The sequence below is a fragment of the Rattus norvegicus genome, chromosome X (genome assembly GCF_036323735.1).
Source record: "Rattus norvegicus strain BN/NHsdMcwi chromosome X, GRCr8, whole genome shotgun sequence".
NCBI lineage: Eukaryota > Metazoa > Chordata > Mammalia > Rodentia > Muridae > Rattus > Rattus norvegicus.
The window spans coordinates 35,445,688-35,469,925 of record NC_086039.1 but is presented as its reverse complement, the minus strand read 5'-3'; the positions used below and the strand labels follow the sequence as shown (position 1 = coordinate 35,469,925).

The window sequence follows — 24,238 nt, the reverse complement described above, 5'->3', positions numbered from 1 at the left end:
ATTCTGCCTCCCAGGTACCAATCAGTTAGCCAGTTGGGAAGCTAGAGAACAGAGATAGATGGCTTTCTTTAAAAGGCACTGGTGTCACTCCCCAGATTCACAAGTCCTGTTCTGTAAAATCCATATTCTTCACCTGGCCTTCCACATTTTCCAGAGCTAGGTTAGGTACAAAACCAGGAGAGTATCATTCACTACCAATATAATCTCAGAAATGGACTTTGAATACCTTGTCTTATTTCTTCTTCTAGAAGAAAAAACACTGACCCGTTTAGGACACATCATATGTGCCATCAGAATGTCCTTGGCACTGACTATCCACATGTTCAAAGTTTGTCTCTGCAAGAGCAACAGGCTCCATTTCCAGTCGTGTGTGTGTGTGTGTGTGTGTGTGTGTGTGTGTGTGTGTGTGTGTGTGTGTGATCTGTAGTGTGCTTGTTTGTGCATTTTAGAGCTGCACTGGATGAGGACATTGGGTATCTTTTATCTCCACCTACCTTATTCCTTTGAGGCAGGAGCTTTCTGAACCTGGAGCTAGTAGTGCTTCTGGCTTTGTTACCCTACAGTGCTGTGACTACAATTGTACAGAGACTACACCAGGCTTGTTATGTGGGTGTGGGAATTCAAACTCGGGTCCTCGAGGTTGCATAGCAAGCTTGTCCAACCACTGAGCATCTCTCTAGATCCTAAGCTCTGCTTTTTCCTTTACTTCTGTTGGACTTTGTTTTCTGTTAGTTTGTTGGGAGTTGCATATGTGTTTGAGCATACTCACCTCTATCATAGGCACTGTTTGCTAGGTGGCTTGGGAAATAGGAAGACATTACACTAGGGATGACAAGAAAAACCTCCAGTGTAACTTCCTTTCCTCCACATAGCTCAAGTACTTGAACCACCTAGGTCCAGGGCACAGATTTTCATTATTTAGGTGTGTTTTACGTGTGTGTGTGTGTGTGTGTGTGTGTGTGTGTGTGTGTGTAGGGGTGTGGCCTGGAAGGTGCATTGATCCTCCCGTCTCAACCCCTGCTTGTGGGATGATTATGGACACACACAAACATCAGCATAAACATTCTGTATTACACTTGGCTATTTGGTGCATTTGTATATATGGAGACATTTGTATGTCAGAGTACATACATACAGGTCAGAGGACAGCTTATGAAAGTCACTTTTCTTCTTCCATCGTATAGGGTCCCAGAGATTGAACTCAAATCTTTAGGCTTGCCAGCAAACATCTTTTTTTTTTTTTTGGTTCTTTTTTTCGGAGCTGGGGACCGAACCCAGGGCCTTGCGCTTCCTAGGTAAGCGCTCTACCACTGAGCTAAATCCCCAGCCCCCGCCAGCAAACATCTTTACTCATGAAACTATCTTGTCAGCCCCCATTTTTCCTTTCTTCCTTTCCTTTCCTTCTTCCTCTCTCCCTCCCTCCTTGCCCCTTCTCCCCCAACCCCTTTTGAGACAAGGTTTCCCTTTATCTGAAACTCAGTATGAAGACCAGGTTGGTCTCAAACTCTTAGAGATCTGCCTGCTTCTGCCTCTAGAATGTTGGGATTAAAGCTGTGTATACTACATCAGGCTTTTGGCCCCTCTTACTCTCTCACTCTCTCAGTTGTATTTTGATGTGTCCTGGCCTGGGACTCCCTATGTAGACCAGGCTGGCCTTGAACTTGTGACAATGCTTCTATATCTGTCTCAGGGAGCTGGGATCATAGACTTGAGCCACTAATACCTGACCAAAACTGAACATTTTTTCCCTTGCACTAGGGATTAAATACAGGCCCTTGCTTGTGGTGGACAGGCAAGGACCCTACCACGGTGCTACATCCTTAGCAAATGTAGACATTTCTACAAGTATAAAAAAGAAGTTTTATAAAATGCATAGTTGCTGTTAACACCTTGGGCATGCCGTTCAAGGCTTGTTGTTGAGGTTGTGTGTGTGTGTATGTGTGTGTTTTGTTTTTTACCTTGCTGGGGAACTGAGGTTCTGGCGTTTAATTTTTTAATTTTACGTGTATACAAGATATCCTCCAACTTCCACACATGTGCCATGGTATGTGAATTTTTTTAAAAGTAATTTTATATGTATGTTCTTGAGTGTATGCAGGTATGTCATGTACATGTAGGAATCCATAGAGGTCAGAAGAGATGGTGGATCTCCAGGAGCTGCCTTGTTGGTGCTGGGAACAGAATGTGGATCCCTCTGTATGAACAGGGGGTGCTCTTAACCAGTCCCATGGATATTACTAAATATAAATGTGAAGCAAGCACATGCTTTAGCCTCCTGCATGCTGGGATTAAAGGCATAGAGTTTTGTTTTGATGCTGGAGATTAAACCCAGTGCTTTCTGAAAGTTTAGCACCAATTGAGCCATTGAGCCATTTTAAGCACTTAATATAATTGTTCCTCTCAAATCATTGTCAGGGTGACACAGGCCTTTAATCACAGCACTTGGGAGGCAGAGGCAAGGCAGAACTCTGAGTTTGGTCTAGCGAGTTCCAGGAAAGCCAGGGATACATAGAGACTTTGTCTTTAAAACAATCTAACTTTATTTTCCAGAAAGATTCTGTATTGGGCCTTGCTTTGGTAGGCTAGCCTCAGTCATACATGGGGCAGTAACTTTAATAGGAAAGGCAATAACTCAGGTCTCCAGTTACATAATCATGACACAGTGCAAGCAATTGAGTTTTACATTAGCAGCTGTAGGTTTCCTTCAGTGTATGCTTTGGAAGGCTAAACTTTAGACATTTGAGTGGGAAGTGTGCTGCAAATGTTGGTCTGTTTGCCATCACCTTCAATGGACCTGGAGGAACAGTTCTACCTGGCAATTGTGTTTCCAGAGTTCTTTGACTATTACGAACCCCTCAGGACCTACAGATCATTTGTGTTTGGCCAAAGGTTTCTGGGGCAGGTGACAAGTTTGAGCCAGAACTGTTACGAATAGTGTGGCAGATATTCTTTTCCTTGTTTGGAGTAACTATTACCTTCTCATCTCAATTTCTTCATTCTATATGATACAGCTCTCTCTTTTTTTCTAAACATGTACTATATATAATATGTATATTTAAATTTTTTTTTCCGGAGTGGAGCTGGGGACTGAACCCAGGGCCTTGCACTTCCTAGGCAAGCGCTCTACCACTGAGCTAAATCCCCAACCCCAATATGTATATTTAAAAAGTACTCCTTTGAGGGGTTGGGAATTTAGCTCAGTGGTAGAGCGCTTGCCTAGGAAGCGCAAGGCCCTGGGTTCGGTCCCCAGCTCCGCTCCGAAAGAAAAGAACCAAAAAAAAAAAAAAAGTACTCCTTTGGGCTGGAGAGATGGCTCAGTGGTTAAGAGCACTGGCTGCTCTTCCAAAGGTCCTGAGTTCAATTCCCAGCAATCACATGGTGGCTCACAGCCATCTGTAATTAGATCCAATTCCCTCTTCTGGTATGTCCGAAGATACATAAAATAAATAAAATATTTTAAAAAAACAAATTTTTAGGGGCTGGAGAGATGATATAGTGGTTAAGAACACTTTTTCGCTCTTGCATAGGTTCAGTTCCCAGCACCCACATCAGGTAGTTCACAACTGGCTGCAACTCCAGCTCCAGGAGACCTGATACCTTCTTCTGGTCTCTGTGGGCACTGTACTCACATGCACAAACTAACATAGAGACACACATAAAAATAAAAATAAAAATCTTACTTAAAGAATATGGACTGTTTCATGAACTGTGGTGTTATTGGACAGGGACCATGCTCATGTTCTCTGCCTTGTTCCAATCTTTAGTGTATGTGCTGCTAAACAAGCACTCTTAAGTTTTGTTTTTAGATAGTCTGGCTAAGTTGTCCTGGCTGGTTTTTGAACTCCCTATGTAGCCCAGTCTGTCTTTGAATTTGTGATCCTCTAGTCTATGCCCTCCAAGTTTCTGGGACTGCAGGTGTGTACTTCCAGCAGTGTATACATAGTGAATGCCTTTTTATAGTAGCTATGTCCATTTTAAACTAACCACACAGCTTGGTTTTGCCTGCATTTGAAGTTTGTGTATGTGATGTCATTCTGTCTTTTTAAGTCCTACTTAACATTTTTGGTGTGTATGTTTTTGAGACAAAGCCTCATCATGTCTTGTAACTCACTACGTAGAGCAGGTTGGTCTTTTTTTTTTTTTTTTCTTTTCTTTTTTCCGGAGCTGGGGACCGAACCCAGGGCCTTGCGCTTGCTAGGCAAGCGCTCTACCACTGAGCCAAATCCCCAACCCTGAGCAGGTTGGTCTTGAACTCACAGTGTAAGGTCCGAATTGAACCTCTTCCAGGATCTCTTGAATGAGACTCATGGAGGAAGTGATTGACGCAAAAGCAAGAGGAGTTTAATTTCGACATGTTGGGGTCATCCCACTTCAAGGGGAGATGACCCTGAGCAGACTTTTAATAGAGAGTTATATACCTTGCAAACAATTGGGGCAGACTTTTCACAATGGTAACTAGGCAGGGTACAATGCACATTTGGTGGAGTGAAACAACTTTCAGATCGACTCAGTGTACCATTCAAGACTTTCCAAAGTGTGTGTGGGGTGTCGGTTAGAAGCCACAGGTAGCTTTGTGTGACAGTTTGGCTTGTAGCTGTTCCAGGAACAAAAACAGCTTTTTTCTTCCAGGAAGGGAGGGGTCCTTGTGCTTGGAGGTTTGTGATGGGAATTTTCCCACTGGCCCCAGATTGACCCCAACTCTGGGTCTTTCAACAGAAATGTACCACAATTCCTGGTACCGGATTTTATTTTTTACTTTTCAAAATAGCACTTTGGGGGTTGGGGATTTAGCTCAGTGGTAGAGCGCTTGCCTAGGAAGCGCAAGGCCCTGGGTTCGGTCCCCAGCTCCGGAAAAAAAAAAAAGAACCAAAATAGCACTTTGGTCACTTTGGTGTTACATGCCTGTAATCCTAGCACTTAGAGGCATAGGCAGCAGGATTATAAGTTCAAACACAGCCTGGGCTATATAGAATTTTTGAGGTCAGAATGGGCTATATGCGATTATATCTTAAAAAAAACAAATCAAACAATATAGTGTGTGTGTGTGTGTGTGTGTGTGTGTGTGTGTGTGCGTGTGCGTTGAGATGATCTTTTGTAGTTCAAGTTGAAAGTTGACCAGGAATTATATACTCCAGGGTGGCTTCCAATTTGAGGCAATCCTCCTATCTCAGCCTACCTTTGCCTACTGAACCATAGGATTACAGGCATGCTCCACCATGCCTGGTTCTGCCTAGATTATGCTTATGAGAATTGAGCTTGTTCCCATCACTGTGTGCAGCTGTTTGCTTTTGGCATTCCATGGTAAAAATCATAGTGTAATTATGACTCTATTCTACTGGTGATAGACTTTGTGTTTGGATGCAGACTGAGGTCATTAGAACATCACCACTGTGAACATGGTTACACATGCCATCCAGTACACCTGCCACAGAATAGATTTGTCTTTAACTTTACTACATAGTTATTCTCTTAGGTGATTATAGTTTATTATATTTAGTTATATAAATATTCTTATTTATATAGTTATTATTATTATAGTTATTATATTTATTTATAGTTTTATAGTCCCCAAAAGAGGAATTGTTGGTCCAAGAGAGGTACATATTCAACTTTCCATTTAAATAGTTCCAGTATTGGGCTGGAGAGATGACTCAGCGGTTAGGAGCACTGGCTGCTCTTCTAAAGGTCCTGAGTTCAATTCCCAGCAACTACATGGTGGCTCACAGCCATCTCTACTGGAATTTGATGTTCCCTTCCAGTGTGTCTGAAGACAGCTACTTATATAAATAAAATTAACATTCAGAGTTTCAGTATTAACTTTTCCCAAAGAGAAATCCCCCGATTTTTCTTATCACCAGCAGAATATCAAATATTCTTGTCATTTCACATACTGAGTTACCTTTTTTTTTTTAAAAGTTGCGTTCATCCTGTTTGTATTGAGTTATCATGTGCTTGTGGAGGGCAGAGGTTCTCTTCTCCCATGTGAGTCCTGATAGTTGAACTCAGGTTGACAGGCTCGGTGGCAAGTGCCTTTATCTTCTGAGACATTCGATTGGGCCACTTAGTCACTTTTGCTATTTTTACACTTAATATTTTGACTGTGGTAGGTGTACATTTCACTTTTCCATCTATACTGCCTTCCTGCTGTCTGGAGACGCTGAATAGTTTTACTTTCCCAATTACAATAGTTTGTGTGTGTGTGTGTGTGTGTGTGTGTGTGTGTGTGTGTGTGTGTAGGGAGAGGGAGGTGCACATTTATGTTGAGTCTGGAATTCAACCTCAGGTGTCATTCCCCAGGCAACATTCATTCACTTTGTTATCTGAGATGGGTTCTCTCACATACTGGGAGCTGGCAAGGAGACTAGGCTGCTGGCCAGTGAGCCCCAAGGATCCTCCTGTCTCCATTCCCACAGCAGTAATGTTAAACAGTATGCCATCATGCCCAGGTCTTTTAGTTTTTTTTTATTGTTGGGGCAGGGACTGCTTTTTTGAGACTAGGCCTTATTATGTAGCCCTGGTTGGTATGGAACTAAGTAGTCTGGGTTGATCTCAAACTCAGAGATCCACCTGCCTCTCTCTGTCTTGTGTGTGCTAGGATTAAAGGTGTGCAAGGTGTGCTTCACCATACCTTGTTCATGCTCAGTTTTTTTTTATGTGGGTTCTAGGGATTAAGTCCAGGTCCTCATGTTTGTAACTGAACGCTATCTCCCAGACATGATCTTCTTTTATTTGTTTAATGGATAGTTTTTTTTTTAATTTTTTTCTTTTTTTTGGAGCTCTGGTTGTCCTTTAACTCACTATGTACACCGTGCTGTCCTGGAACTCACAGAGATCTGCCTGCTTATGTCTTCTGAGTGCTGGGGTATCTTTAATTTGAATAAATGTATTTGAACAGGCTCTCCTGTGGCCCAGATTGGAATAGAATTTGCTATGTCTTAAAAAAGTTACCTTGAACTTCTGATCTTCCTGCTGGGATTACAGGTATATGCTACCACACCCTGCTTATGTGATGCTGGGTGTCAAACCTAGACTTCATACTTGCTAGGCAAGTACTCTACCAACTGAGCTACATCTCCACCTCCCTGTCCCCCAACTTTTTTAAAACAGTGTTTCACTGTGTAAGGCAGGTTTCCTTGGAACTGGTTTTCCTTCTACCTAAGCAACCTTAGTTAGGGTTTCTATTGCTGTAAAGAGGCACCATGACCATGGCACCTCTTATAAAGGAAAACAATTTACTTGGGGCTGGCTTACGACTCAGAGGTTTAGTCCATTATTATTCGGGTGGGAAGTATGGTAGTATGTAGACAGACATAGTGCTGGAGAAGTGGATGAGAGTTCTACATCTGGATCTGCAGGCAGCATGAAGAGTGACACTGGGCCTGGATTAAGCATTTGTTAAACCTCAAAGCTCACCCCTAGTGGCACACCTCCTCTAGCAAGGCCCTGTCTCCTAATGCCACTCCCTATGAGCCTATGTGGGCCATTTTTATTCAAAGCACACACTACCCGAGTGCTAGGTTATTTATAAACATTTGCTACCTCACTTAGACCTGTTTTTTTTCTCCTACCTTTGTCAAAAGTAGAGATGGCTCAGTAGTTAAGAATACTTACACTTTTAGAGGAGTGAAGTTTGGTTCCCAACACCCACACGGTAGCTCAGAACCATCTGTAACTCTAGTTCCAGAGAACTCAATGCCCATTTCTGGCTTTCTTGGATACAAGACACATATGTGGTGCCGGTATACTCACAAGCAAAATACACAAAATTGCCTTTTAGGCTAGCCTGGGCTAAAGAGTTAAATCCTGTCTAAAAGGGAAAAAACAACTAAAAAAATCAACGATACACATAGTTGTAGAAGTCAAATCACACAAAGCTTTTAAAACAGAGCTGTAACATTGTCTTCCCTGGAATTCTCAGCCCCCTGGAGCCATTTCACCTCTTAGCTTCTCTGTTTCACCCTTGGTTTTCCTCTTTGGATTTCAGTGGAGTCAGTAAGTGGCTATTCCAACATCATGTAGCTATAAAAGTATAGGGACAGAAGCAGTGTGCCTCCAGAATTCCTAAGCCTTTTTAGGCTTCAGAACAAAAAATCTTGCCTGCTGTAGCTGGCTCCAGATTTTTTTTCACTCACTCTTTCTTTTTTTCTTTTTTGGTTGGTGACCCATCCTCCAACCTACATCGTCTCTTCTCCCTTTACTGCCATATATTGGGGGTCTGTAAGTGGAGATAAATGCATACGCTTACCTTTTTGGAGTAGAGAGCTTGCCTGGCATGTACAAGGCCCTGGGTATGGTTTCCTAATAACGGTGTTGCAAAAATCAACCTCTCCTTTAAAAAATGAAATTATATGTATGTCTTGCTAGCATTCCTGTGTGGATGACAGAAGAAGCCAGAAGACGGTGTTGGATTGCCTGGAACTAGACTTCTAGGTGGTTGTGAGCTGCCCAACTTGGGTGCTAGCATTGTCTGGAAGAGCAGCAAATGTTCTCAACTGCTGAGCCTTCTGTCCAGCCCCAACCCCCTACCCCACTGGATAATGAGCCTTTCCTTTAATGGCTGAGTCATCTCTCCAGCCACTCTCCCCACTTTAAACATGGTTTCTTGGATCCGAACTAGGGTTCTTTAACTGTTTTTTGTTTTTTTTTCAAGATGGGGCGGGGGTGGTTCTCTGTGTAGCTTTGGCTGCCCTGGAACTTGCTCTGTAGATCAGGCTGGCCTTGAACTCAGGAAGATTCACCTGACTCTGTCTCTGGAGTGCTGGGATTAAAGGTGTACGGCCCTACTGCCTGGCTCTTGCCATTGCTTTCCCACTGAACCATGTCTTCAGCTCCAACAAACTCCTTTAAAAATGGAACCAAGTATGGGTGGGAGGAGAGGGCTGGGGATGGACTTGAAGAAACATTGCATACATATATGAAATTATCAAACGAGAAAATATTCTAAAACAAAAAAGAAAATAGGTGTGCCGTCTACTGTATGAAATGTTTTGGTGGCTCTGGGGATTGAACTCCGTACATTATACATGTTAGGCAAGCGGGGTTGGGGATTTAGCTCAGTGGTAGAGCGCTTGCCTAGCAAGCGCAAGGCCCTGGGTTCGGTCCCCAGCTCTGAAACACAAACAAACAAACAAACAAACAAAACATGTTAGGCAAGCACCATATTATTGGCTGAAATCCTTTTAAAATAGGCCCTTTTATTTGTTGAATGGATCTTAGGAATCATATGACTCAACCAATTAATTTGATTGCTATAGGGGACACTGGTATCCTGGTTCAAGGATGCCTCTTGAATTACTACTTAAGTCTCTTTTTTCCAGCCCATGTTCTATCCAGGTTGCCCATAAGAATGATTTATGGAGTTTTTGACAATGTATGGCTACACATGGGGCTAGTTTATTTCATACTTCTCCCAGAGGGCCCTGCAAGCTAATAATGCCTGACTGCCCAGGTGGCTTCTATTGTGCAGCCACCAAGCATGACCACCTTCGTGTAGATTCACTGGCTGCTCTGTTTTCTGAGACATGGTCTGTCTATAGAGCCCTACTTGTTCTGTAGACCAGGGTGGCCTTGGAACTTAGAAATCCACCTGCCTTCTGCTTCCCAAGTGCTGGGATTAAATGTGTGCACCACCACGCCTCGCCTACATTTATTACTGTTTTTTTTTTCTTTCTTTTTTTCGGAGCTGGGGACCGAACCCAGGGCCTTGCGCTTGCTAGGCAAGCGCTCTACCACTGAGCTAAATCCCCAACCCCCATTTATTACTTTTTATTTATGTATATGAATGCTCTATCTGCATATACACCTGCATGCTAGAAGAGGGCATCAGATCTCATTACAGGTGGTTGTGAGCCACCATGTGGTTGCTGGGAATTGAATTCAGGATCTCTCTTAAGAGTTGAGAGCCAGTGCTCTTAACTGCTCAGCCACCCCACCAGCACCCTTACATTTAAGTCTCACTACATTGTCCAGGCTGGCCTGGAAGTCACTATGTGGAGCAAGTGACTTCAGCCTTACAGATTTTCTACTTCAAAAGAGAATTTCCATTTGTTTCTGTTTTCAATTCCTTGAGTTAGGATTTCACATAGCCCAGGTTGGCCTTGAATCACTATTAAGTTATGGCTATCTTGAACCTGATTTTATTACTTCTACCTTTCAAATACTGAGATTACAGGCAAGTACAACCATGCCATGGGAGTGAAGGGGAGAATATGGGGCTGAAATGATGGCTCAGTGGTTAAGGAGCACTCACTGCTCTTCCAAAGAGGATCCAGGTTCCATTAAAATCATCCACATAGCAATTCACAATATCTGTAACTCCAGATCTAGGTGATCCAACACCTTCCAGCTTCCTCAGGCACTGCATTCAAGTAGGTGCATGGAAATAAATACCCAGGCTTATTTTTCTTTCCTTTCTGAAACCTTTGCTTTTTTTGTGTTTATTCATCAGTAAGAATTTTAGTGTAGGGGGCTGGAGAGATGGCTCAGTGGACTGCTCTTCCAGAGGTCCTGACTTCAATTCCCAACAACCACATGGTGGCTCACAATCATCTGTAATGAGTTCTGATACCCTCTTCGGGTGTGCCTGAAGATAGCTAAATTGTACTCATAATAAATGATAAAATGAGTACATATTTATGAAAAGAAATTTTAGTGAAAGCTGGGTATAGTGGTGTACTTTTCCTCCCAACACTTGGGAGGCAAAGACAAGTTGATTTCTTCCGTTTGATGATAGGCTGTTCTACATATTGACCTCAAGGCCAGCTAAAGCTACATAGTGAGAGCCTGTCTTTAAAAGCCCAAAATTAAGCTGGGCATTGTGATGCACCTTTACTCTCAGCACCCAAGAGGCCTTTACAAGGTGATCTCTTTGAGTTCAAAACCAGTCTGATCTCCATAGAGTTCCAAGACAGCCAGAGTTACATAGTAAGACCCTGTCTCAAAATGTGTGTGTATTTGTGTATGTATGTGTGTATATGTGTGTGCGTGCATGTTAGTGCATGCATGTGTATACATGTATTAAGAACCAGGCATTCATTATGCCTGGTTATATTTAGAATTCTTACCTGCTTAAAATTATTTTAATATATTCATTTTTATTTACCAAATTAAAAAAATATCACTCAAGGCAGAAGCAGAGGCATGAGGATTAAGTTTGAGGACTATAGGAGACCGTCTCCAAACCAAACCCAAACGAGCATGTTTTACTTTAGTAGGGTGGTTTCTGATGTAAGTGGGAATCCTTTCTATTGGGTTAATGGCCTCAGAGAATACTCATATTCAGTGCTAAAATGAAGTGACATGAAGTGAGGTAGTCTGGTTCATTTTACCAGTGCATATCCCAAACAATGAACATGAAAGTACTGTTTACATCCATGCCCAGTTCTCTCACTGACCACCTATCCAGAGGACCCAGAAACTAGTTTTTCATGAGTACAAGAATATAATATATACAATTCTCTTATAAAGAAATGTCTTGATTTTATTTCCCTTTATGAAATAAAGGTGCTGTGAAAATATGAAAGGTGAATGGTAGTTAGTTTTCTAACATTAAATCACCTTGCTCTTTTTAAAATGATCATATTCTATGAACAGATGCCTGATGGCATAGCAGAATACAGTAAGTATTATTAAGTTCTACATCAAGGAAAATCATTCTATAAAGGCTAATTATTTACTTCAGACATTTATACATAGTGACTGTTACCAGGAGAATAAACCTTAAGGTAAACAGGCTTCTTGACAGTTACTAATACAAAAAGGACTGAAGGCCTCAGTTCCTGCAAAAAGCACAATGTTGAATTTGTGGTATACTGAACAAAGCAAAATGAGAAGTCTCTAGGGAGAAGTAAAACTTTCTTTAAACAAATCTAGCTTTCATTTTTAGCTGAGATAGTGGAGATGGAACCCGGGGCATTGTGAACGACAACTGTCTACCATATCCCTAGCCCTGCACAGAGTGTTTTGGAATGTCAAACTGGGTGATATTTATGTCATTCCAAGTGAACATAAGTATCTCAGCTTTTCTCTTTCGGACAGAATTTTAGAAAATATCTGGCAAGAAAATATTTTGAAAGTGCTCTCTTTTGCGTTCTTTGGTATAATTTGGTCACTCTGATAGTAAGTTCTTAAGTACTTTCATCATGTATCAACAAAGAGACATATAAAGAAAACCATAACTAAAGAATAAATTATGTTGTCAACCTTGTAGAAAACAAACTCTAGTATTTAACCTGTGTTTCTGTGGCATAGATAGCTCTGCCGCCTATAAGAACGCTAATTTTATTTATATGAAATGTTACATACAATATCCTGTTGTTTTTTATTATTACAATAGCTGTTCATTTAAGAGGCAAGTTTTAGCTAGAAAAAGAATAATTTCATATTGCATAAAGTTACACACTTTTGTGCCTTCTGACTCAGCAATCATCAGAATTTGAAGTCAGCACAACGTTAAGAACTGGCTTGGGGAGACAATTAACTCTCCTGAAGCATTTTTTCAATTTCTTTATCCCAGTTTTCATCTCGCTTCTCAGACTCCGCTACCACTTCATATTCCTGCAGCTCCTGTTGTAGCTCCTTTTCCCAGTCAGTAGAATCTTCTATAGCAAACGAAGGGAGAGACAAAGAAGGTGCTCAATGAAGTACAATTCACTCAATTCGTAATACCTAACAAAAGGCCTAGCCATATTTGTAGTACCAGGAATGAACACCCAGGGCCTCAGGGCCTCAAATATAGCTAGTCAAGGTCAGAGATAATTTCTAGGATTTGGTCTTTTCTTCCTACCATGTGGGTCCTAGGAATCCAATCCAGGTTATCAAGCTAGACAATGAGTACAGTTATGTGCTCAGCCATCTCTCCAGCCCTTGTCTTTGAGACAGGGTCTCCCATATCCCAGGCTGGACTCCAACTCACTATTAGCAGGTAACCCTGACCTTCTGATCCTCTGTTTCCACCACCACATTCTACTACAGTTGTATCCACAGTACCCAGGGGCTTTATCACATGCTGGATAGAGAACCTACCACTTAAACCCAGTACACACTGGAACATAAGGTAGAAACTGTAGAGTGTTAGAAAAAGAAGAGTGAGAAAATAAAACATAGCTATTAAAAAAGGAAGGTTAGGCAGCATGGTGGGATACCTGTAACCTCAGCACCCAGGAGATCAAGGCCAGCAGACTACACAGTGAGACTGAAACAAATCTGGGCTACACCACAACGAGGACTGGGGATGTGAGTGAGGTGTAACAAACCTGAAAGGCCATGGGTTCAATCCCTACCACTGTTTAAAAAAGTAAAGCTAATCAGTGGTAGAGCGCTTGCCTAGCAAGTGCAAGGCCCTGGGTTCGGTCCCCAGCTCCAAAAAAAAAAAAGAACCAAAAAAAAAAAAAAAAGGGTAAAGCAAAAATTCATTTTTAGATTTCTGTTTGTTTTTGAAGACAGGATATTGCTACGCAGTTCTGGCTGGCCTGGAACTCACTATGTAACTCAGGATGGCTTCAAATTCCTGTCAGTTTTTCTGCCTTAGAGGAGTGTACAGTACCATACATAGTTTGTTGACTGGCTTTATTATTTTTCTGAGACAGGGTTTTGTGTGGCCAAGACTGGCCTCAAATTTCTGATCTCTTTGTCTCTAGCTCCACTGGTTTTAAAATGAGATTTTTATTCAACCAACTTTGGGATTGAAGGAAAAAGAACAAAGTCAACCTCTGCATTTTGTGTGTGTGTGTGTGTGTGTGTGTGTGTGTGTGTGTGTGTGTGTGTGTGTTACCTTCTAATGCAGTTGCTTCCTCTTGCTTCTTATCAAGTACAAGCTGTTCCATTTCTTTTCTTAAATCCTCCTGATTTAAGTTACAGGCATCAAAGGCATCACTGACAAACTCAGAAACTCCTGGGCTAGTAGAGATTTCCTCTTCGTCCTGAAATGGAACCAAATAGCTCTTGGAGTGACTTCTAAAGTGACACCTGCGTACTAGAATTATGGGTAATAGTTGTCTTTCAATTTAACACATTCTCATTTTTTATTCTTCTCTGCTAGCTGTAAGACAATGCTCACTGCTCTTCAACCTTCTAACTGGCAGTTGCTTGGTAACAGAGGGAGTTACCACCTGAGGCTATTATTCTCCCCCACTGTTTAGATCCCTCAAACCATTCTCTGATTTCTGATGAGCACATCTAGAATTATTTATGCTAAGAAATCACCTCAGCTCTCAGCTATTATTCAATCAAGTACTGGACTCCCTATCTTGCAGATAAAAGACCAACACCCTTAAGCAGTTTTAAATGTTATCAGAGATAGTTAACCCAATGACTTCATTTTCAGACAATCTACCAGGTATAATGTAAAACTGTATTACCTCTTGATTTTTAAGCTGAGATTTGATTACCACAGGTGGTGTTTTGGGCCGTACTGCCTCTATGAAGTGAGAATAAAAGACACAGTAATTGCTTGACTTACTTCTAAATACATATTATAAGAACAGCTAAAATATCCATAGATATATTAAATCAGAAATGATCTTTTATGTTATACTTTTAGCTCTCCTGAAGATATGACAAGCATAGCCAGGCACAACCATATCAACCTCCTATTTTGGTGAATGTCTTTTTAAAATGTATTTTGTCTGTTTAGATACAGGATCTGATCATATACCTTGAGTACCCTGGAACTCAGAGATCCATATGCTGCCCGCTCTGTCTCCTGAGCGCTAGGATTAAATGTGTGCACCACCATGACTGTCAGGAACCACATCCCTGCAACATTCCTTATATGGATTTTCCATCATCTTTGGACTTCATTGTTAGCAAAATTGATTCTGTTCCTCCTTTTAGGGTACCAAGAATAAAGCTATTTATTGAGCTTCCCTGTTATCAACTTGGTTAGAAAGCACAAAGGAAAACACAGTGCCCCATGTCAACATTCTGCTGGTTAGCTTATAAAAATTGAATTGTTTGTGTGTATGTGTACCTTTATGTGGTGTCCTCAGAGAACAAAAGAGGGTGTTGAATCCTCTGGTGCTGGAGTTACAAGCAGTTGTGAGTTGCCTAATGTGTGTTTTGGGGACTGACCTTGGGTCCTCTGAAAGAGCTACATTCACTCTTAACTGTTCCTTATTATATTATCCATATGTAAGCCGACTTTACTGACTACTTTAAGTCCATTTTGTTAAACAGCCAGTCATTGGAAAAAAGCTTTTCCTTTCTGTTGTGGCAGTGTGTGGAAATGAATACATTATTATCTGCACATATGCTAGGTAAGTGCTCTATCACTGAGCTATACTCCCAGCCCAGCATTTCCCAATATCATTAATTCGAGAAAGCAAGGAATGGTAGCCCACTCCTTTAATCCTAGCATTTCAAGGGGCAGAGCTAGGAGGATGACTTAGGAGTTCAAGACTAGCTGGGGCTTCACAATGAGGCCCTGTCTCAAAAAGCTACCCTCTAAAACCAAAAACCAACCACAATTGAATGATATGATAAAGAATGACAGTTCTGGGGGCAAGAGAGCTGAACTCCCAGAAGTGTGGACAATCCTGAGACCTCAGGGAACTTCTGCTCATAGTCCTGGCCAAAGAAGAACCTGCATAGGGCTCTCTGGATACAGGAATATAGGAGCAGTCAGCAGCAGGAACATGCTGATCTCTGCCCGCGCCAGGAACTGAACTGAACCAGTCCCACAGGTCCCTGCACCCAAATCCTGTTAGGGAGAGAGCTAGACACTCAGAAGTGCGGACACTCCTGAGAACTCAGAGGAGACTATTCTCTACCCACATTCCTGACACAAGAGGAAACACCCTAGTGCCATCTGTGCCCTCTGGGCACAGGGACCTAGGAACAGTCAGGGGCAGGACCCTTCCAGTTTCTGCCTGCACTGAGAGCTGAAAGCCAGTTGCCAGCAGCGCTGACACACCTGAGAGCAGAGGTAACCAACTCTTCTGCACCAAGCAACCTGCCTGGAGGCTTCAGGTCACACAAACACAGGAGCAGCTCTCTGTTCCTAGATCCAGCTGAGAGAAAACAGATCTACAGGAGTGCTGACACACAGGCCTACAGGAGAGTCAAGCCACTGTCAGTGACAGCAAGACAAGCTAACACCAGAGACAACCTGATGGTGAGAGGCAAGTACAGGAACCTATGCAACAGAAACCAAGACTACTTGGCATCACCAGAGCCCAATTCTCCCACCACAGCAAACACTGGATATCCAAACACACCAGAAAAGCAAGATTTGGATTTAAAATCACGTCCTATTATGATGATAGAGGACATTAAGAAGGACAAAAATAGGGGTTGGGGATTTAGCTCAGTGGTAGAGCGCTTGCCTAGCAAGCACAAGGCCCTGGGTTCGGTCCCCAGCTCCGAAAAAAAGAAAAGAAAAAAAAATGGTTACTAAGGACAAAAATAACTCCCTTAAAGAAATACAGGACAACACAAGTAAACAAGTAGAAGTCCTTAAAGAGAAAACACAAAAATCCCGAAAGAATTACAGGAGAATACAACCAAACAGGGGAAGGAATTGAACAAAACCATCCAGGATTTAAAAATGGAAATAGAAACAATAAAGAAATCACAAAGGGAGACAAACCTGGAGATAGAAAACATAGGGAAGAGAAAAGGAGTCATAGACACAAGCATCACCAACAGAATACAAGAGATAGGAGAGAGAATCTCAGGAGCAGAAGGTTCCATAGAAATCATCGACACAACTGTCAAAGATAATGTAAAACGGAAAAAGCTACTGGTCCAAAACATACAGGAAATCCAGGACACAATGAGAAGATCAAACTTAAGGATAATAGGTATAGAAGAGAGTGAAGACTCCCAGCTCAAAGGACCAGTAAATATCTTCAACAAAATCACAGAAGAAAACTTCCCTAACCTAAAAAAAGAGATACCCATAGGCATACAAGAAGCCTACAGAACTCCAAATAGATTGGACCAGAAAAGAAACTCCTTCCGTCACATAATAGTCAAAACATCAAATGCACAAAACAAAGAAAAAATATTAAAAGCAGTAAGGGGAAAAAGGTCAAGTAACATATAAAGGCCAGACCTATCAGAACTACACCAGACTTTTCACCAGAGACTATGAAAGCCACAAGATCCTGGACAGATGTCATAGAAACCCTAAGATAACACAAATGCCAGCCCAGGTTACCATATCCAGTACAACTCTCAATTAACATAGATGGAGAAACCAAGATATTCCATGACAAAACCAAATTTACACAAAATCTTCCTACAAATCCAGCCCTTCAAAGGATAATAGAAGGAAAACTCCAATGCAAGGAGGGAAACTATACCCTAGAAAAAGCAAGAAAGTAATTGCCTTGCAATGAAAACAAATGAACACAAACATAATTCCACCTATAACAAGAAAAATAACAGGAAACAACAATCACTATTCCTTAATATCTCTTAACATCAACGGACTCAATTCCCCAATAAAAAGACATAGACTAACATACTGGATATGTAAAAAGGACCCAACATTTTGCTTCATACAGGATATACACCTCAGTGACAAAAACAGACACTATTTCAGAGTAAAAGGCTAGAAAACAATTTTCCAAGCAAATGGTCTGAAGAAACAAGCTGGAATAGCCATTCTAATATCAAATAAAATCGACTTTCAAACGAAAATTATCAAAAAAGATAAGAAACAAGATAAGGAAGGGCACTTCACATTCATCAAAGGAAAAATCCACCAAGATGAACTCTCAATCCTAAATATCTATGCCCCAAATACAAGGGCACCTACATACATAAAAGAAACCTTACTAAAGCTCAAAACACACATTGCACCTCACACACTAATAGTAGGAGATTTCAACACCCCACTCTCATCAATGGACAGATCATGGAAACAGAAATTAAACAGAGACATAGACAGACTAACAGAAGTCATGAACCAAATGGACTTAACAGATATTTATAGAACATTCTATCCTAAAGCAAAAGGATATACCTTTTTCTCAGCTCCTCATGGTACTTTCTCCAAAATTGACCATATAATTGGTCAAAAAACGGGCCTCAACAGGTACAGAAAGATAGGAATAATCCCATGCGTGCTATCGGACCACCACCAGCTAAAGCTGGTCTTCAATAACAACAAAAATGACAGAAAGTCTATATACACATGGAAGCTGAACAATGCTGTACTCAATGATAACTTGGTTAAGGAAGAAATAAAGAAATTAAAGACTACTTAGAATTTAATGTAAATGAAGGCACAACATACCCAAACTTATGGGACATGATGAAAGCTGTGCTAAGAGAAAAACTCATAGCTCTTAGTGCCTCCAAAAGGAAACTGGAGAGAGCATATGTCAGCAGCTTGACAGCACACCTAAAAGGTATAGAACAAAAAGGAGCAAATAAACCCTGGAGGAGTAGAAGGCAGGAAATAATCAAATTCAGAGCTGAAATCAACCAAGTAGAAACAAAAAGGACTATACAAAGAATCAACAAAACTAGGAGCTGGTTCTTTGAGAAAAATCAACAAGATAGATAAACCCTTAGCCAGACTAACCTGAGGGCACACAGAGAGTATCTAAATTAAGAAAATCAGAAATGAAAGGGAGACATAACAACAGAATCTCAGGAAATTAAAAAAAAAATCATCCGATCCTACTACAAAGCCTATATTAAACAAAACTGGAAAATCTGAATGAAATGGACAAGTTTCTGGACAAATACCAGGTACCAAAGTTAAAGCAGTATCAATTAAAACCATATAAACAGTCCCATAACTCCTAAGGAAATACAAGCAGTCATAAAAGTCTCCCAACCAAAAAGAGCCTAGGACCAAATGGGTTTCGTGCACAATTCTATCAGACCTTTAAAGAAGACCTATACAAAATAGGAACAGATGGAGCACTACCCAATTCCTGCTATGAAGCCACAATTACCCTTATACCTAAACCACACAAAGACCCAACAAAGAAAGAGAACTTCGTTCCCTTATGAATATTGACGCAAAAATACTCAATAAAATTCAACAAGTGGTGCTGGTTCAACTGGAGTTCAGCATGTAGAAGAACGCAAATCGATCCATTCTTAATGCCCTGTACAAGGCTCAAGTACGAATGGATCAAGGACCTCCACATCAAACCAGATATAGTCAAACTAATAGAAGAAAAAGTGGGGAAGAATCTTGAACACATGGGCACTGGAGAAAATTTCCTGAACAAAACACCAATGGCTTATGCTCTAAGATCAAGAATCGACAAATGGGATCTCATAAAACTGCAAAGCTTCTGTAAGGCAAAGGACACTGTTGATAGGACAAAACGGCAACCAACAGATTGGGAAAAGATCTTTACCAATCCTACAACAGATAGAGGCCTTATATCCAAAATATACAAAGAACTCAAGAAGTTAGACCGCAGGGAAACAATAACCCTATTAAAAAATGGGGTTCAGAGCTAAACAAAGAATTCACAGCTGAGGAATGCCGAATGGCTGAGAAGCACCAAAAGAAATGTTCAACATCCTTAGTCATAAGTGAAATGCAAATCAAAACAACCCTGAAATTCCACCTCACACCAGTCAGAATGGCTAAGATTAAAAATTCAGGTGACAACAGATGCTGGTGTGGATGTGGAGAAAGAGGAACACTCTTCCATTGTTGGTGGGATTGCAAGCTGGTACAATCACTCTGGAATTCAGTCTGGAGGATCCTCAGAAAACTGGACATTGAAATACCTGAGGACCCAGCTATACCTCTCCTGGGCATATACCTAAATGATGCTACAACATTCACCAAAGTCACATGCTCCACTATGTTCATAGCAGCCTTATTTATAATAGCCAGAAGCTGGAAAGAACCCAGATGGCCTTCAATCGAGGAATGGATACAGAAAATGTAGTACATCTACACAATGGAGTAAAAAACAATGACTTCATGAAATTTATAGGCAAAAGGATTGAACTAGAAAATATCATCCTAAGTGAGGTAACCCAATCACAGAAAAACACACATGGTATGCACTCACTGATAAGTGGATATGCCAAAAAGCTCGAATTATGCAAGGTACAATCCACAGACCACATGAAGCTCAAGAAGAAGGACGACCAAAGTGGGGTTTCTTCACTCTTTCTTAAAAGGGGGAACAAAAATATTCATGGGGAGGATATGGAGGCAAAGTTTGGAGCAGAGACTGAAGGAATGGACATTTAGAGTCTGCCCCACATGGGTATACAGCCCATATATATATATATATATATATATATATATATATATATATATATATATATATATATATCCAACAAAACTAGATACGATTGATGAAGCTAAGAAGTGCATGTTGCCAGGAACAGGATATTGCTGTCTCCTGAGAGGCACAGTTAGAGTATGCCAAATACAGAGGTGAATGCTAGCAGCAAACCAGTGAACTGAGAACAGGATGCCCGTTGGAGAAGTTAGAGAAAGGATTGAGGGAGATGAAAGGGTTTGCAACCTCATAAGAACAATGCCAACCAACCAGAGCTCCCAGGGACTAAACCACTACCCAAAGACTACACATGGACAGACCCATGGCTCCAACTTCATGTGTAGCAGAGGATGGCCTTGTTGGGCACCAATGGGAGGAGAAGCCCTTCATCCTGCCAAGTCTGGATGTCCCCCCTGCCCATGTAGGGCAATGGGGTCCATTGGGAAGGGGAGGTGGTTGGGGAGGGGAACACCCTTATAGAAGAAGGGGAGGGGGATGGGAGAGGGGGTTATGTCTGGGAAACCAGTAAAGGGGATAACATTTTAAATGTAAATAAAAAATATCCAATAAAAAAAAAGAATGAAAATTCTGGATTCATGATACCCATAATCTTGACTTTCAGTGTGGTCTCAGAGCTCTCTTAGTAGTCTGTACAATCAATACCTTATGACATTCTGTATCTTATGACATACTTACCTAAAATTTCACAAAGTAAATGGCCCCACTTGTCAGATGGTTCTAGTTGTAATTAGAAAATATCAATACACATAGCAGGCATTCATGACAAATGAAAAAATATGATGGGCTGGGGATATAGCTCAGTAGAGTTCTTGCCTAGTATTTGTAAGGCCTCAGTCTCAGTGCCACAAAATAAATATATAATATATACTTTAATACTTATTTTATTTTTTCATTTGTTTGTTTTTGAGACCAGGTCTTACTATACATCCCAGGCTGGCCTAGAATTCTCTATGTAGACCAAGTTGGCTTCTAACTCACACGGATCTGACTGTCTCCACCTCCAGTGATGTGACTGATGTTGTGTGCCACCACGCCCAGCTTTATTATTTATGTCTGAGTACCTATGAACTTCAGAAGTGGGTGTCAGATCCCCTGCAAGTGGAAGTACAAGGAACTGTAAGCCACTTATGTGGGTGTTAGGAATTGAACTTGGGTCCTCTGGAAGTGCTCTAACACCTTGTTAGTGTGTGTGTGTGTGTGTGTGTGTGTGTGTGTGTGTGTGTGTGTGTGTGTCTGTCTGTCTGTCTGTCTGTCTGTCTGGCCCTTGTTCCCTAGCAGCAGGTTTATATCACAGGAGGAAAGTGGAAGATGTTAACAGCATAGCTCAGAGCTCGGTACTTATAATTGGAATGGAGGAAGAACTACTGGACTCTACTCCCATAATTGCCAAGGAAATCATGATGAATAGAAGCCTGAGAAACATCTGGCCATAGTAGTGTATGCCTGTAATCCTAGCACTTGCGATGTGAAAGCAGGAGGACTAGGACCTCCAAGCCAGTCTATACTACATGGGAACCCCCAAACTAAACAGCCCAAAGGGCAAGAAAAGAGACATGGAAAAGACAATTTCTGGGCTGGAGAGATGGCTCAGTGGTTAAGAGCACTGACTGCTCTTCCGAAGGTCCTGAGTTCAAATCCCAGCAACCACATGGTGGCTCACAGCCATCTGTGATGGGATCTGATGCCCTCTTCTGGTGTGTCTGAAGACAGCTACAGTGTACTCATATACATAACTAACTAAATCTTAAAAAAGATGACTGCCATCCAAGAGTATGACTACTACTACTACTACTACTACTACTACTACTACTACTAAAACCAACAACAAAAAACAAACAGCAACAAAAAAAAATCCCAAGAGCTAACAATGAAATAGAAAAGAAAAAGAATATTTGGGGAATACATATGTAAGCTGGGTGAGAAAGGGCATCAAAAAAGAAAATTTCCTTTAAAAAGAAAATAATTTTTCTGTACAGATGTCAACATTTTTGATGCACACAAAATGACAAGCTCATTAGCATCTCTAAGTCAGGAATATTTTTTTTTCTTTTTTTTTTCACCTGAAACTAGCCACATCCATTGTGAGAGAGGAATATTTTTACATCAATTCTATTCTTCCAGAATGATCTCTTCTCCCCAGAATGTACCTGTCAGAGGCAAATTATCATCTCTGCTGCTGCTTTTTTCTTCCTTTCCAGAAGCTTGCTGCTGGGCAGCCAGTGCAGTGAGTTGGGCCGACTGCTTAATCAGGGAGATCCGGTAGAAGTAGTTTCTCCAGAATACTTCCTCCTTCACACTTTGACAGACAGTGACACGTGAGAACGAGAGGGCCAAGGTTACACATGTTAGCAAAGCAGAGACTAGAATAGACCATCTATTTATTTCTCTTCAGGGGTGGTACTTAGGGTTTCACATGCATGCCAGGCACGCCAGCATTTTACTACCAAGCTAAAGCTGTACTCCTTGAGTGTTTTCCAGACCTTGTAAGGGCCAAAGGAAATGATCATTTACTTTACAAGTGAAAGCTAAGTAATAGGATAAACCATACTATATTTTCCACAGCAGCAAAAGTTATACAATGCTTATGAAATTTCAGTACTTCTTGTTGTGTTTATTTCTTATTTTACTCTATGTGTATGGATGATGTGCCTGCATGCATACCTTTGCACCAAATGTGTACAAGGTCCACGGAGGCCAAAACAGGCCATTGGATCACCTGGATATGGAATTGCAGACTGTTGTGAGCCACCATGTGGGTGCTAGGAATTGAACTTAGGCCCTTTAGGAGAGCAGCTGGTGCTCTTGACTGCTGAGCCATCTTTCCAGTCCCCTTTTAAATTTTATTTACATTTACTTACTGTATGTGTACATGCATGCATGTATGCATATATGTCATAAGCAAGTGCCTTTACCTTCTCAGCTATCTTGGTGGCCTCTCCTATTTCTTTATATATATAAGAAATAGATATGAATGATCCTTGGCAGAAGAAAATAAGGCATTCTTGTGTGGCAGTATGACTAACTAGGGGGACTGGAAGCAGAGTCAGGACACTATGAGTCTTTTGATGTTTTCTAAAGTAGTATATATGCTTTTAGGCAGTGGGAAGAAACTGTTGTGGGTGTTGTTTTTTGTTTTCTACTTTTCCTGCATTTATTGTGTATACATGTCTGAATGTATGAGCACATGTGTCTATGTATATGTGGAGGCTCAATGTTGGATATTGGGAACAATCCTCAAGTGCTCTTCCACTTTATTATGTATCAAGGAAGAATCTCACAATCAAACCCCGAGCTCACTGATGCAGCCAGCCAGTCTAGATATGGCTAGTCTGGTTGCTCAGCAGGCTCCAGGATCCTCTTTATCCTCTTTCTTTCTACGCCCACATGGAATCTACAGGGCTCTAAGCATTTGAACTCTGGTCCTCATGCTTGCAGGGAAGTGTTTTCATTGATGAGCCATCTCCCTAGCCCTTGCTTTTTTAAAATACGGAGTCCCATTTATCACAGACTGGCCTCAAAATCACTACATAGCTAAGGTTGGCCTCGAAGAACTGATCCTCCTGCCTCACACAAGTGCTGGGATTACTGGTGTTTGTTATCATACCTGCTTTGATATTATTCCTCAGAAAATACATCAGCTGGCAGCTTGCTAAAATAACTAGCAACTAGTGGACACAATGAGAGATGGTTATAAAGGCTTTGGGTATGGAGCAAATCTGGGGAAAGAACCCAGGGCTTTGTGTAAGCTAGGCAAGCAGTCTACTACCAAATTACACCCATGACCATCTGGGAGATGCTTGGTAAAGACTGAAGTTCTAGCTATTCAACCTGAGAACACACAGTGGTTGCATATTAGACTTGCCTGGCATGAGGCATTGGTGCCCAAGTGGAGTATGGTGAATACTCACAATAGGCGGCCTAGGACAGTAAGAACCAAGCAGAAAGAGAGTAGTGTCTAAGTGGGGGAGGGAGAGGAGTCATTAACAAGAACTTAGTTACAT

General features: G+C 41.3%; 1 protein-coding gene and 1 non-coding gene across 3 annotated transcripts in view; both read right to left on the bottom strand.

Moving 5' to 3' along the window:
• Positions 1-3,683: 3,683 nt before the first annotated feature.
• Positions 3,684-3,787, bottom strand: LOC120099424 (U6 spliceosomal RNA). The gene has a single exon (XR_005498609.1). It is a non-coding gene; the product is annotated as a U6 spliceosomal RNA (small nuclear RNA).
• A 7,666-nt stretch (positions 3,788-11,453) lies between these two features.
• Positions 11,454-24,238, bottom strand: part of Syap1 (synapse associated protein 1) — a 34,526-nt gene continuing 21,741 nt past the window's right edge. Inside the window, exons 6-9 of one of the 2 annotated variants that reach the window (NM_001395553.1) lie at positions 22,385-22,533; positions 14,358-14,416; positions 13,772-13,919; positions 11,454-12,599 (exon numbers count right to left, since the gene is read on the bottom strand). In NM_001395553.1, the coding sequence (NP_001382482.1) occupies positions 12,475-12,599; positions 13,772-13,919; positions 14,358-14,416; positions 22,385-22,533 (481 nt within the window). In that variant the 3' untranslated portion in view covers positions 11,454-12,474. The remainder of the gene's footprint in view (positions 12,600-13,771; positions 13,920-14,357; positions 14,417-22,384; positions 22,534-24,238) is intronic. The other variant, XM_039099662.2, reaches the window with a different exon arrangement.